This window comes from Apaloderma vittatum, unplaced genomic scaffold, assembly GCF_000703405.1.
Source record: "Apaloderma vittatum isolate BGI_N311 unplaced genomic scaffold, ASM70340v1 scaffold1301, whole genome shotgun sequence".
Classification (NCBI taxonomy): Eukaryota; Metazoa; Chordata; class Aves; order Trogoniformes; family Trogonidae; genus Apaloderma; species Apaloderma vittatum.
In genome coordinates this window covers 1-13691 of record NW_009698320.1, presented here as the reverse complement: position 1 = coordinate 13691, position 13691 = coordinate 1, and the positions used below count along the sequence as shown (strand labels likewise).

General features: G+C 45.1%; 1 protein-coding gene across 1 annotated transcript; it reads right to left on the bottom strand.

Moving 5' to 3' along the window:
* Positions 1 to 3998: 3998 nt before the first annotated feature.
* CLN5 (ceroid-lipofuscinosis, neuronal 5) lies at positions 3999 to 10645 on the bottom strand (the record flags this gene model as incomplete). Its single annotated transcript, XM_009877956.1, has 3 exons — positions 3999 to 4570; positions 8776 to 9001; positions 10480 to 10645. Coding segments are annotated over 3 exons (904 nt in total), but the record flags the coding sequence as incomplete, so codon positions are not given.
* Positions 10646 to 13691: the final 3046 nt, after the last annotated feature.

Sequence of the window (13691 nt, the reverse complement as noted above, 5' to 3'; positions counted from 1 at the left end):
GGGAGGAGTTGGTAATGTGTGCAGTCACAAGCCTTACCTCTGTGCCCTGGTTTGAGCTAAACACAGCCAATTGCGTTTCAGTGATTTCACTTTTCAGCTCCGTTGTGTTTCTGCAGACAGTGCCTGCTCCTAGCAGTGATAACACCTGATGTTCATGGTTACTGCCAGGGACTGAGATGCAGAAAGGCTCTTGCTGATACTCGCTCCTGTAGTGACCAAGGTCATTGCTGGATCTTGTGTGTCACATCTCGGGTGCCAGGAAGTAAAAGGGGTCACAAGAAAGAAAAAGGTTGTACCTCCAGTGAGGAACAGACAGGACCGATGGCCAACAAGGGTATTCCCTTGTTCACGAATCCAGCTCCCTTTATCCAGCTCTTCTCTGCTGCTGAGCCTGGGACTTGCCCAGTGCTGCCTGCTCTGTGGCATCTGTGGGGATCGCTTATCTGGGGAGGAATACAGTTTGATACTGGATTTGTATAGAGTTCATTACTGTTTTCTGTTATTGTTTTATTAAAGCTGTTATACTTTTCTTTTCCGGTCTGTAAATCTCTCTGCCTTATTCCCATTTTTTTTGGAGGGAGAGGGGTTTGAGAGCATCTGTCAGTGTTCGGTGCCTGGCCCAGCCCTAACCCTCAACAAAAAAATTAAATGGTTTTGCAAAAGACCACTGTGCAAACTTGGCAATTTTTGTGTTAGAGAATGATCATGTGCTTTTAACTGCAGCATGCAGGAAAGCAGAGAGCAGCCCTGAGCACGGTGTAAAATGATGGGTAACTCCTGTAATTAAAGCATGAGTAAGGTCTCTTGATGATGTGTTTACTGGAGACAGGTAAGAGAGAACTTAGGAGTTTATCCTTGAGCCCGGCCGTGAGGACAGTCCCCTGGTTCCTGCCGTCAGGCAAGTTCTACCACCAGCTGGTTGTGAGTGAAACACATCAGGTGTGATCCTATTATTCCTGCTCCCCTACGTGATTTAATAATATTGTTCAGGTCATCATGTGTACAGAAGCTGTTAGATGTCACAAACATTTGCAAGTGTCATCTTTATGGATCTATTCTGAGCTTGTCTAAACTCCACTGAAATAGCCCACTCATCACCTCAGTGTTATTTTGGATCTAACTCTATAGGCTGAAGTCAAGGATTCTGGATTCTGCCTACAGGAGAGCACTACATTCACCAACTTCAGTCTAAATGCCAGTGAAACTATTATTTCCAAGCGCAATCATGAGTCAACTTCATCTGCACCTCTTCCAGAATTGCAGTTTGTGCTGGTGGAGCTTACTTCCACCCCACTGTGCATTCAGTCTGAACAACAACTCCCAAACTGAGAAGTGAAGAAAGCAAGAGGCTTTCTCTCCAACACTTGTGCTCACACACACCCACACCCACTCCCCACAACCCCCCCATACATACACACCCCCCCACACACACACCCACCACCCTGCCCCCCCGCAGGAAGGACTTGTCAAATGTTCATCAGTGTCTCCTACTCACAAACTCTGCCTCAAATAGCTGCTTCTTTCTGCTTCTGCCTGGAAGGGATGCTGTGTCCTTGATAAATAACTGTCCAGTTGTCTTCATTTATTGCCAGTAATTTACTGTATTCTAACTCACGACTAATACGTGCTAGGATGTAACTGGTTCTCCTTGAAGCAGCTCCCTGCACCATCCAGAGCATTAAAGTAAAACATACTGAATTAAATGGATTATATGGACTGTACAATACTTGGCCCTGCTGAGGCTGCTCCTGGAGCACTGTGTCCAGTCTTGGACTCCCTGATTCAAGGACAGGGAATTGCTGGCGAGCGTACAGCAGAGGGCTACAAAGATGATTAGGGGACTCAAACACCTCTTACGAAGAACGGCTATGGGAATTGAGGCTTTCTAGTCTGGAGAAGACTGAGGGGAGATCTTACCAATGCTTATAAATAGCTAAGTGGTGAGTGCCAGGAGAATTGGGCCAGCCTTTTCTCAGTGGTGCCCAGTGACAGGACAAGAGTAAACAGGCACAAAGTTGAACAGAGGAAGTTCTATCTAAATATGAGGAGGAACTTCTTTACTTTGAGGGTGGCAGAGGCCTGGAACAGGCTGCCCAGAGAGGTGGTGGAGTCACTGGAGACATTAAAAACCTGCCTGGGCACCATCTGGTGCCTCAGGTGAACCTACGATGGCGGGGGAGGTTGGACTAGATGATCTCCAGCTGTCCCTTCCAACCCGTAACATTCTGTGATTAACTAGGAGAGGTGAGAAAGGCTGTTACTTCAGTACAGAAAGCCCATAACATTGCAAACATGTACTGATAGAACCACTGAAGTCAGGTGTGACTAAAGAGGTTCAGACACTGGGTTTGAGGTTAAGGCTTTTTCCTGGGATTAATGTTGGTTCAACAGTGTTGAGGATTTCCAAGTCATACAAATATGCATCAACCAGAACGTACCTTTCTGTAGACAGGCTTGCCGCACCCCTTGATCATGCCTACTGCCTCCTGCATTATGTTCTTGGTGGCTAATCTAAACAATCTGCAGCTCGGCTGGTTAAAGCAAGGGCTTGTGACTGGCAGCAAAGAGTAAAGTCTTTCACGCTGAGGCAGAAGATGAAGTTTCACGTAACAGTGGAACTAATTAGCAGCTTTCCCCTGCAGAACAGAGGTGCTCTCCTCACCTCATTTTGCTCACACTGGCTCTCATGCTCATCCCATTACATGATAACGCATTTCAACTAATTAATTTTAGTGACTTTTTAATATGAGGTTAATTTTCTGCTGTCCTTATGATTCATATCATATGCACTGCATACTCCCCTGTTCAGCTGCAGCAGGCCATTAACGTGGCTCAAGCCATCTGAAACTGCAGAGTCGTCTCCCTGCGTTACTGCTTAGCCACAACGCAGTAATAACCTCTGCAGTAGAGCTGCTCATGCTGCAACTACTTTAAAACCCAACTATGTGGAGATGATGATTACACTATTACAGGTATCATTTTTTTGTGCATGGTACCTCAGTGCTTGCCAGAAAGCTGGTGTTGTCTTGGCTTTGATCATACGGGTTTAAAGGGAATCAGTTGCCAGCTTGCTCTAGGCATAGCAGGACTCAAGGACCCTGCAGCCAGCACAGCACCGCGACTGCAAGCACCACTGCCAGAAGAGACTGCTGCAATCTGCTTTTTGCAGGCAAAACCGTTGACAAGTGCAGATTTTTTTAACTTTGACTTTTGACACCCCATGAACCACCACTGCTTCTTTCATATTAAGGACACCACACTTTTCACAGAAATTTAAAAGGAATATGAACATGCAACTGACCTAACCGAAGCGTCAAGCAGCCTTTAAGGCAGGAGACTGCTAGAACACTGCAGGTATGCATCAAAGTTGAGATCAAAACACGCTGTTTGCCTTCTATCTGCGCTAGAAAAAACCCACACACATCTTAGGAAGAGCCATCTGTATTATGTTTACAGTGCAAGTGAAGGAAGCAAAGTGGTGAGAAGATACCATCTATGCCATCTTCTAACAGAGGCTTTGCCCCTGCCCACCCCACTGGACTCCTGCGTCATGAAGCAGAGAACACTTTTTAGATCCCACCCATACAAATCAAAGAAATACAGAAATACTGACATAAGGCACACGCTGAGGGAACCGGGCACATCTAGGCACTCAGGTTTGTTAGCTCCAACACACGGGTGAGCCAGGCTGGTGAGACTGGAAGGTCCTCCTAACACTTGTGTCCCATCTCTGTTGGTGGCTGGGTGCTAGCCGTCACCACGTGGCCACACACGAGGAGACCAGAGCAGGGGGGCTGCCTCCCAGGCGCCCTCCAGCACTGCAGAGCCCATAGAAGCCATATCAGCCCACCTTCGGGCAGCAGCTGTCCACAGCTACACAGAAGCTGGCCAAGTCAGAGATGCTGAAGCGTTTGTGAATGTTTTATACAGATAATAATAATAAAAAAGCATAGTCTTTCCTGTGGTTCAGCAAAGCCTTCTCGACACAAGTTTTACAACACTCCAAGTTCCTTAAAGATACTCCGACATACAGGTAAGTTTGGTTCTTCATTCAGCAGTTATACACCTAGCCATGTTTTGCTTCCAGTAGGTAAAGGGACCTCTTCATAAATTATTTTGAGATAAGGGAACTTCATAGGTAAAAACCAGTATTCCAAGTTGTAGAAGAGGTAAAATTCACGATTCAAGATGACACGATCAACTATTTTAAAAAGGTCCATGAAAAACTTTCTGACCGTCCGATGAGGTTTGAATGGCTCATAGAAGTCTCTTATAGCTGCTGCCAATGTCTTGTTTCCTAGCGGTCCGAAAATAGATGTTTCATTTCCCAGGTAAATAGGTTCTCCACTAAATAAAATTATGCTCGTATAGTTTGTTTGTACCTTCTTAAATATAGCTCCTAAGTCGGCTAGCTTCTGGTACGTTCTCTGTATAAATTTAGAGCATTCGTAAGAGTCAAACCACACTATAGATTGTTTCTCGGGACTCGCTTGAACTGTCCAGGTTTCATAGTAGATGCCAGTCTCATTGTCGTATTTTACCCACTTTGCCATTTCATTAAACATGGTTCCTGTAAGAGACAAAAATAAGCATTACGGAAACAAGGTAGCAAATATGTGACTCAAAATATTTTTCCATTTATTTCAAGGTTCACCTCCTATCCCTGCAAAAGTTCACCTACAGCATTACCTAACCGTGCAAAGACACAAGGCTTAGGCTGGAGGGAGAAGTGATACTTAAACTGTAGTTCCTTTTTCTGCCCCATTTCCTGCTACTTTGCCAGAACATCCAGACGCTGGAGAACCACAATACTTCTCATTTTGTTTTATCTATGCAGATAAACAGGGAACAAAGAGTCTACAAGCAATCATAGAATGGCCTAGGCCAGAAGGGACCTTAGAGATCATCTAGTCCAACCTCCTTGTCATGGGGAGGGACGCCTCTCAACTAGATCAGGCTACTCAAGGCTCCATCCAACTTGACCTTGAACACCTCCAGGGAGGGGGCAGCCACAACACCTCTGGGCAATTTATTCCAAAGTCTTGCCACCCTCATACTGAAGAATTTCTTCCTAAGGTCCAATCTAAATCTATTCTCCTTCAACTTAAACCCATTTCCCCTTGTCCTATCAGTGGACACTCTTGTAAAAAGTTCCTCCCCAGCCTTCCTGTATGTTCCCTTCAGGTATCAGAAGGCAGCTATTAGGTCCTCCTAGAGTCTTCTTCAGGCTAAACAATCCCAGCTCCCGCAGCCTGTCCTCGTAGCAGAGGTGCTCCAGCCCCTGGATCATCTTTGTGGCCCTCCTCTGAACTTCTTCCAACAGATCTATGTCTCTCTTACATCAGAACTGGTGCAACAGACATTTTTGCACTTCCTCAAGTTTTAACTAAACGTAGCAATGCAGGGCAGAAATTTTTATGTCTCTCCACAAAAGAAACATTAGACTGCCGCAGCTGCAGTTTTAAGCAGCTCCTCAGCCAGCAAAGTTTAGCTAAGTCAAATGACATGAGCGGGATGCGAAGACCCATAACCTTAAAAACCTGGAGGATTATTGTTTTTTAATTAGAATACACATTTGATGTATTCTGGTCGATTGCACAACTGCAATCACTAATTCAGCTCATCTCTCTGGTAGCTCCCTATGGGTGATGTATGTGCTTCCTCAAAATAGAGCCAAAACACATTTTCCTTCTTTCGTTCTTCCCACAGTACTAGCACTGCGTCTCAGCCTAGCCTTTCCCACTCCCTCTTCCCGCAGCCAAGGTACAGGGTTACGACCATCTATGACTCAGATCTAGCACCTCACACTCTCAGCACAACCAAATTTTGCAGCTTCTTCTTGTGTGGTACATCAGAAGGTGCAGTCAGACAATCACAACAGTGTTCTAAGCCATGATGTCTCTTTAGCTGCAAGCGTCCCTGCTGGGGGTGCAGTAATTGCACTCAGTAGCTGCTGAAAGACGGGCAAAACTGCTGCAAGAGGAGAGACTGCCAGCCGTTACCTCGCAACTCAGGGGTGGCAGACATCACAGAAAGTGCTGGGTTGAAAGGGACCTTTAAATGCCATTGAGTCCAACCCCCCTGCAGTGAGCAGGGACATCTGTAACCAGATCAGGTTGCTCAGAGCCCCATCAAGCCTGACCCTGAATGTCTGCAGGGATGGGGCCTCCACCACCTCTCTGGGCAACCCGTGCCAGTGTTTCACCACCCTCAGAGTAAAGAGCTTCTTAATGTCTAATCTAAATCAACTCTGCTCGAGTTTAAAACTATTTCCCCTTGTCTTGTTATCACAGGCCCTTGTAAGCAGTCCCTCCCCAGCTTTCCTGTAGCCCCCTTCAGGTACTGGAAGGCTGCTATAAGGTCTCCCTAGAGCCTTCTCTTCTCCAGGCTGAATAGACACAACTCTCTTAGTCTGTCTTCACAAGAGAGGTGCTCCAGTCCTCTGATCATCTCTGTGTCCCTCCTCTTCCAACAGGTCCATATCCTTCTTGTGTTGAGGGCTCCAGAGCTGGATGCAGCACTGCAGGTGAGGTCTCACCAGAGCAGAGCAGAGGGGCAGAAATACCTCTCTCAATCTGCTGGCCATGCTTCTTTTGATGCAGCCCGAGATGCAATTGGCCTTCTGGGCTGCAAGCACACATTGCCAGCTCATGGCCAGCATTTCCTCCACCAGTACCCCCAAGTCCTTTTCCACCAGGCTGCTCTCTAGCACATCATCTCCCAGCCTGCTACTGATAATGAGGACTGCCCTGACCCAGGACATCAGACAGCTCCATGTCACTAACACCACTCTGCACACATCAGCCAGCCTCTTCCATGACATCTGAATTCACTGCAGCGTTGCATTTGTCAGGACCGAAGAGGAGTGCTGAGGGTCACACAGCAACCTCCAAAAGAAGCTGCAAAGGTCAGGTTGCTGGGTCTACTCTTCATGAGAGTACACGCTTCTCACACTCACCCTAGAGTAAGGCATGTGTGCGAGCTACTACCTCAGAGTAACTAAAGTGTTACACATTCACCGCCTAGGCTACCCTATTTTAACTGTTCTTCACTGCACACTTCAGAGATTTAGGCCTCCCATTAAATGTGGCAATCACTTTGTTTTAGGAAAAGTGTTGGAAATTTTCTTTTTTAATTGCCCATGACTTGATTTAATAAAACAGCAAGTCATTAAATCTGTATCAAGAACTGTAGTTACTATACACTGTAGATGGGCTTGAAGCTCCCCTTTATTTTCTCTAATTCCTACCAGATATGATTCCTAATGTGTGCTCTGCAAGGCATGTTACTGAAAATGATTGGTCTCGCCTAACAAGACTGAGATGGGCCTAATATGAAGATCTGGCCTTAATGTCCTAAATTAAACAAAAATATTACAGGTTAATGCATGGCTTCATGATATTCTGTTGGAAAATGCTAAGTCAGTCAAAAAAAAAATCAGACTTTGGATACCTCTGCCCTATTTTCACAAAAGAAACACACCCCTAAGTCACACTAACCTTTCTTTTCTTTAAAAGAAAACAAGAATGCTTCAGTGTGGCCTCTGACACCGCTAACAAACAGCTCCATAGGCTCTCACAAGGGGAAAGAGGCTCCAGCTGTTTCATGCATTAATGCCCTCTCCCAGGAGATGGGATGCTTTTTGCCTGCTCTCTGAAGGAAGCAAGTTCAACTCAAGATGTTGCAAGAGTTCACAAGACACCAGCACAACCTCCTTCTTAGGCATCACATAACCCACACGGGTAGGAAGCATCACAGGTTCCACAATTGTTGGAAAACATTTAACTTGGTACTCGTACAAAAGAATCCAATCTAACCAGGCGTTACACACTTCAGTCATGAGCTACAAACTCCCAGGAAAGCAGCTCCACTTATTTCATTGCTTAAAGAGCCTAGAATTTCTCAGCAGCGCTGGGTAAGACTAACGAGAGACTCAGCCCAGTAAAGCTGCTAAAAGTGGGAGAGGGCAAACAGAAAGCAGCCCAGCACGCTGGCTGCAACGTTGCTCTCTGCTGCGCTTTGTACGCTGTGCTAGCTTTGGAGAGTAAGTGGGTTTTGGTCACACAAAAGTCTCCAAGTCCTCAGCAGGCTTTGATTTGTTAATCATTCCCTGCTTCACTACAGTCATCAACCAGATTTGTTCAAATGACCTTTTTGTTTTAGGACTTCGACATTCAGTACATACCAGGAAGCTATTCTAGTGATCACCCATGTCTTCAGAGGTATAGATCTTGGGTTTGTGCTACAACATATGAGAGAGACCTATTACTGGAGACATTTGCACTATTTTTATGACACATAATGGGGAGATGGAAATAGAGATTAATCTTTTTATACTTTTGAGACCACTTCTAAATATACCTTATCTGTTTGCTCAGTGATGCACACATTGTCACCAGTTTTTCTATCCCAGCAGTCATCTGACACGTCACAATAGAAGGTTTTGTTTTGGTGAAGCTGTGTGAATAGAGTCCATAATGGTTCTGTATAAGCTGTTTTGCTATTTTTATACTCAAGAGACTCAAGTCTTTTTGTACAGCGACACCAAATGACTCTCAATTAACAACTCTTCAATGTGTGTTGTTCAAAAGGCAGCAGCTTCAGACTGCTTTCTGTATTAAAGTGCAGAGATAGTATTTAATTTTGAAATCCGCATCAGTGACTAACATTGCGCATAACCTACAAAATGTAAATGAAAAGATACTGCTTTGCATGAGGACATGGCTGACTCTGTACTTTATGATACAAGTGCTCTCCAAAGTATCTGAAATATACCTGATATCGTGGTCACGAGAACTAAAGTTCCATTTTCCTTCCAGTGGGCATCGTCTATTCCTTCATAAAAGCAGGCAGCTCCCTGGTTACACCAGAACGGTGCATCCATGCCGGGCCGGAGATGTGGAAATGTGCAGTTCCCGAGTTGGAAGAGCTCATACCATTCCATTGTGTAGTTTCTTCCTGTTAAAGAGCTCTTGAAACCCACAGCATCATGCATAATTTTCTGGAAAAATAAAAAAAAAACAACAAACAATCATTGTCAATTCTGTTATTTGGAGGCAGATATCCAGTGGGAGCTCACCATCCAAACTCAGGCTTACTCTGGAATCCTTAACCTCACAGGGGTATCAAAGAAATAAAGAGCAGAACTCAGTTACCAAAATCAATAATGAAAGTCACAAAAGGAATGAGATAAATATTTTAAAAGCTGCAGAGTAAATACATAAATTGAACCTCACTTTAACAACAGACATAATGATATTTCTATTTCTATTTCTATTTCTATTTTTGACTCTGTGTGCTTGGTTTAGGTGTTGCTATTCATGTTCTTTACTCATTAGGAATCATGCTTTAGGGCTTAACTACGCTACTGCTATAGCTATAAATATTACTAAAGTTGAGATTCTTTCATATTTGCAGGACTTCAAGAATGAAGACTTTAATAATGATTGAAACGTTCAAGAAAGAACCGTAAAACGAACCAACTCCTTGTGATCCACTATTCTGACCAGCCAGCAGTCCACTCCCAACAGATATCCACGTTCATGCAAGTATGTACAATTTTAACATGAGAAAAGTTAACACACTAAGCAAGTATTTCATCTGATATAAGGGGACAAAAAAATGTATTTTGTTGATGCAGCGCTAGCACAGAAAAAAAGGACACTCATAATGGTGTGTGCCCACAAAACACTTCCAATATGCAGCTCAGTGGGGGAACACACTCAAAACCACCAGCAACAGTGCTAGTCACGCTCTTTTCATGAGCTGAGCTAAATTTTTTTAACTTTGGCTGAAACTTACTGCTCTTTGGGCATCTTTTCTATAGATAGCCTAGCTTGTGCGCTCCCATACTTTTCCATAGAATCAAAGAATCTCAAAATTGCCTAGCCTGGAAAAGACCTTTAAGATGATCAAGTCCAATCATTAACCTAACACTGAGAAGTCCTCGACTAAACCATAGCCCTAAGCACTTTGTCTACATGAGTCTTAAATACCTCCAGGGACAGGGACTCCACTACTGCCCTGGGCAACCTGTTCCAACACCTGATAAACCTTTCAATAAAGAAATTCTACCTAATATCCAATCTAAACCTCCCTTGGCACAACTTGAGGCCATTCTGTCCCATCCTATCATTTGTTACTTGGTTGAACAGATCAACCCCCACCTCTCTACAATCTCCTTTCAGGTAGTTGTAGAGACCGATAAGCTGTCCCCCTCAGCCTCCTTTTCTCCAGACTAAACAACCTCAGCTCCCACAGTTGCTCCTCATAAGACATCTGCTCTAGACCCTTCACCAGCTTTGCTGCCTTTCTCGGGACATGCTCCAGCACCTCGTCGTCTTTCTTGAAGGGAGGGGTCCAAAACTTGCACTCGAGATGCAAGCCTATCTCAACCTTACAGCTCCCATTCTTGACAGCTGCTGTTGAATTCAGCCAAATTTGCCTCTATAACCTTGTTAAACAAAAACACCACCTTACCAAATGTCCTAGTAGATCCCCGTATTTGAATTCCCATACTGGAGCCTGTAAGCGATACACTTCAATGACATCCTCTTCTTTCATGACCGGAATGGAGGAGCCAGTGGGACAGAAGGTGTAACGAGCTTGGCAGTAAGGATCAGTTTTTGGACGGTAATCAAAGCGCCTGTGTAGAGAAAAAGAAGCACGTAGAACGCTAAGCACAGCTTCACAGCTGGAGGAACTGTCTCATGGCTTCCCAGGGGCCCAAGTGGCAGAGCATGAGCCTCTGGCCACCCCCAGAGACAGATTCTGTGATCCAGACACTGCGACACTTGGAGCACAAAAGTTTCAAAGGCTGCTGAGGTGCACGTCTGCGGAAACAGGACTTGAGGACTTAAGATGCACGAATGCAAATCATGTTGTACACAGCACTGACAGTCAAGGAGGGGAGGTGATCATGCCCCTGTACTCGGCAATCGTGAGACCGCACCTCGAGTACTGTGTCCAGTTTTGGTCACCACAGTACAAGAAGGACATCGAGGTGCTGGAGCGGGTGCAGAGAAGGGCAACAAGGCTTGTGAGAGGTCTGGAAAACATGACCTATGAAGAGCGGCTGAGGGAACTGGGTTTGTTTAGTCTGGAGAAGAGGAGGCTGAGAGGAGACCTTATTGCCCTCTACAACTACCTAAAAGGAGGCTGTAGTGAGGCTGGTGCTGGTCTCTTCTCTCTAATTACTAATGACAGGACAAGGGGAAATGACCTCAAGTTGCATCAGGGTAAGTTTAGATTGGATATTCGGGGGAAGTTCTTTACTGAACGAGTGGTGAGGCACTGGAACAGGCTGCCCAGGGAGGTGGTGGAGTCACCAACCCTGAAGGTGTTTAAAAAAAAAGTAGGTCTAGCACTTGAGGCTGTGGTGTAGTGGTTAGGTATGCTGGGATGAAGGTTGGACTAGATGATCTTCAGAGGTCCCTTCCAACCCCGAACATTCTGTGATTCTGTGATATGATGCAGGTTATAAAGGGGGACTTACACTCACAAAACCAGAGATGCATAGATGTTGGGTAGAGGACAGTTTGAGATCTGCCTCAGAAACATTCTCCTAACAGACTGTCTACATATGAATTGACTAGTTTGCACTGGAAAACTATTCTACAGTAAGAGCTCTCTAGATGGTGCTATTTTTACCTTAAACCATGGTCAATATCAGAAGGAAATATTCTGTTCCTTTATGTCAATTTACATAAAGAGGTCTGTTGTGGGTTTGGGCTGGGCTGGCCACTAAATGCAGACAGACGCTCTCTAACCCCCTCTTCCCCCCCAAACAGGAAAGAAAAGGGAATGAGGCAGAAAGACTTATGGGTTAGAGAAGAAAAACTAAAACAGCTTTAATGAAATAATTGAAAAAATAGCGAAATTATAAAAATAAAGAACTACATACAACTACATATAAGCCTGATATCAAACCCAACTCCCTTGCCAATAGCAATCCCCACTGATGCTGCAGAGCAGGCGGCACTGGGGAAGCCCCAGGCTCATGGGTGGTGGGAGCTGGATGAAGGGAGTTGGATTCGGGAATTCAGGATCTGGATCAAAAGCAGGAGGTCAGACTGAGTCCTCCCTGGACACCGGCCATTGCAGAAATAAGGAAAAAGGAAGGAAGGAAGGAAGGGAAGAATCTCTTGTGATCACTCAATTTATACTAAATATGACGTATATGGGATGGAATACTCTCGTTGGTCACCTGTCCTGTCTATTACCCCCTGGAGGTGCAACCTTTTACTTCCTTGTGACCCCTCTTACTACTCGGCACCCCCAGCGTGGCACACAAGAGCCAGCAGTGGCCTTGGTCACTATGGGAATAAGTATAAGCAAGAGCCTTTCTTGCTCTTCCCAGTCCCAGGCAGTAACTGTAAACATCAGATGTTATCACTGCCAGTAGCACACACTGTCTGCAAAAACATGCTGCTAACTTCAGAAAGTGCAGCCTTTTAGAACAGACTAAACCAGAAATTAAAAATCACTAAACAGAATTGGGGATTTTAGCTAAAACCAGGACAAGGTCCAAGAACTTAGCTAGGATCACTGTTTCCATTCATCATTCCTATTAAACATCAAAACCCAAAAACCAAATCCGCCTACATATCACATTACATATAAACAGCAAAAGACCTTTCTCACAAGTCCTCGTTTCCCCTTTTCTTAAAACAAGGCTCCTGTTACTAAAAGAGATTAGCACACAAGAGCATAGCCTGAGTCTGACACACTCAGTTGCCCAAGGGCTACTGGATGGCAGAAACAGCCCAGCCATGAGATGATGATTCAAGGACGTGGGCCTTACTGAGCCATAGTCAGTCCAACAGCCCTGCTGAAACACCACTGATTTTCCCTGTGGACTTCTTCTCCAAGCTTGCTCAGTATTTCAACATGCCTGCCCTCATCTATCTTCCGGGGGAAAAAAAAAGAAAAAAGAGTATGGCTGTGAAAAGAACACACAGAAAAAAACCTTATGCCAGCCAGATGTTAAGTCCTGGGTCTAAATTGCACACCTTACATTTTCAGTTTCTCCTCCCATGCATCTTGCTTGTGACAAGAATCACAGAATCACAGAGAACCACAGAATGTCAGGGGTTGGAAAGGACCTCGAAAGATCATCTAGTCCAGCCCCCCTGCCAGAGCAGGATCACCTACAGTAGGTCACACAGGAACGCGTCCAGGCGGGTTTTGAATATCTCCAGAGAAGGAGACTCCACAACTTCCCCGGGCAGCATGTGCCAGTGCTCTGTCATACTCATAGTGAAAAAGTTTTTTCTAATATTTTTGAGGAACCTCCTATGTTCCAGCTTGTACCCGTTGCCCCTTGTCCTGTCTTTGGACATCACTGAAAAGCACCTGGCTCCATCCTCCTGACACTCACCCTTTACATATTGATAAACATTTATGAGGTCACCCCTCAGCCTCCTCCAAGCTAAAGAGATGCAGCCCCTTCAGCCTTTCTTCATAAGGGAGATGTTCCACTCCCTTCAGCATCTTTGTGGCAAGCATGTCAGGAAGCATTAAAATGCCACATTTCTGAGTGTCTCCCGCTGACAGGCTCCCATCCCAGTTTTGGCCGTCCCATGACCAGGCCTCACAAACACTGAACTCGCTGGAAAACTCAAAGGGCTCGTGACTGCAAGATCAGCTCCTTCAGGCATCGCCTGATACACGTTTAAGTGCCAGGAATTACA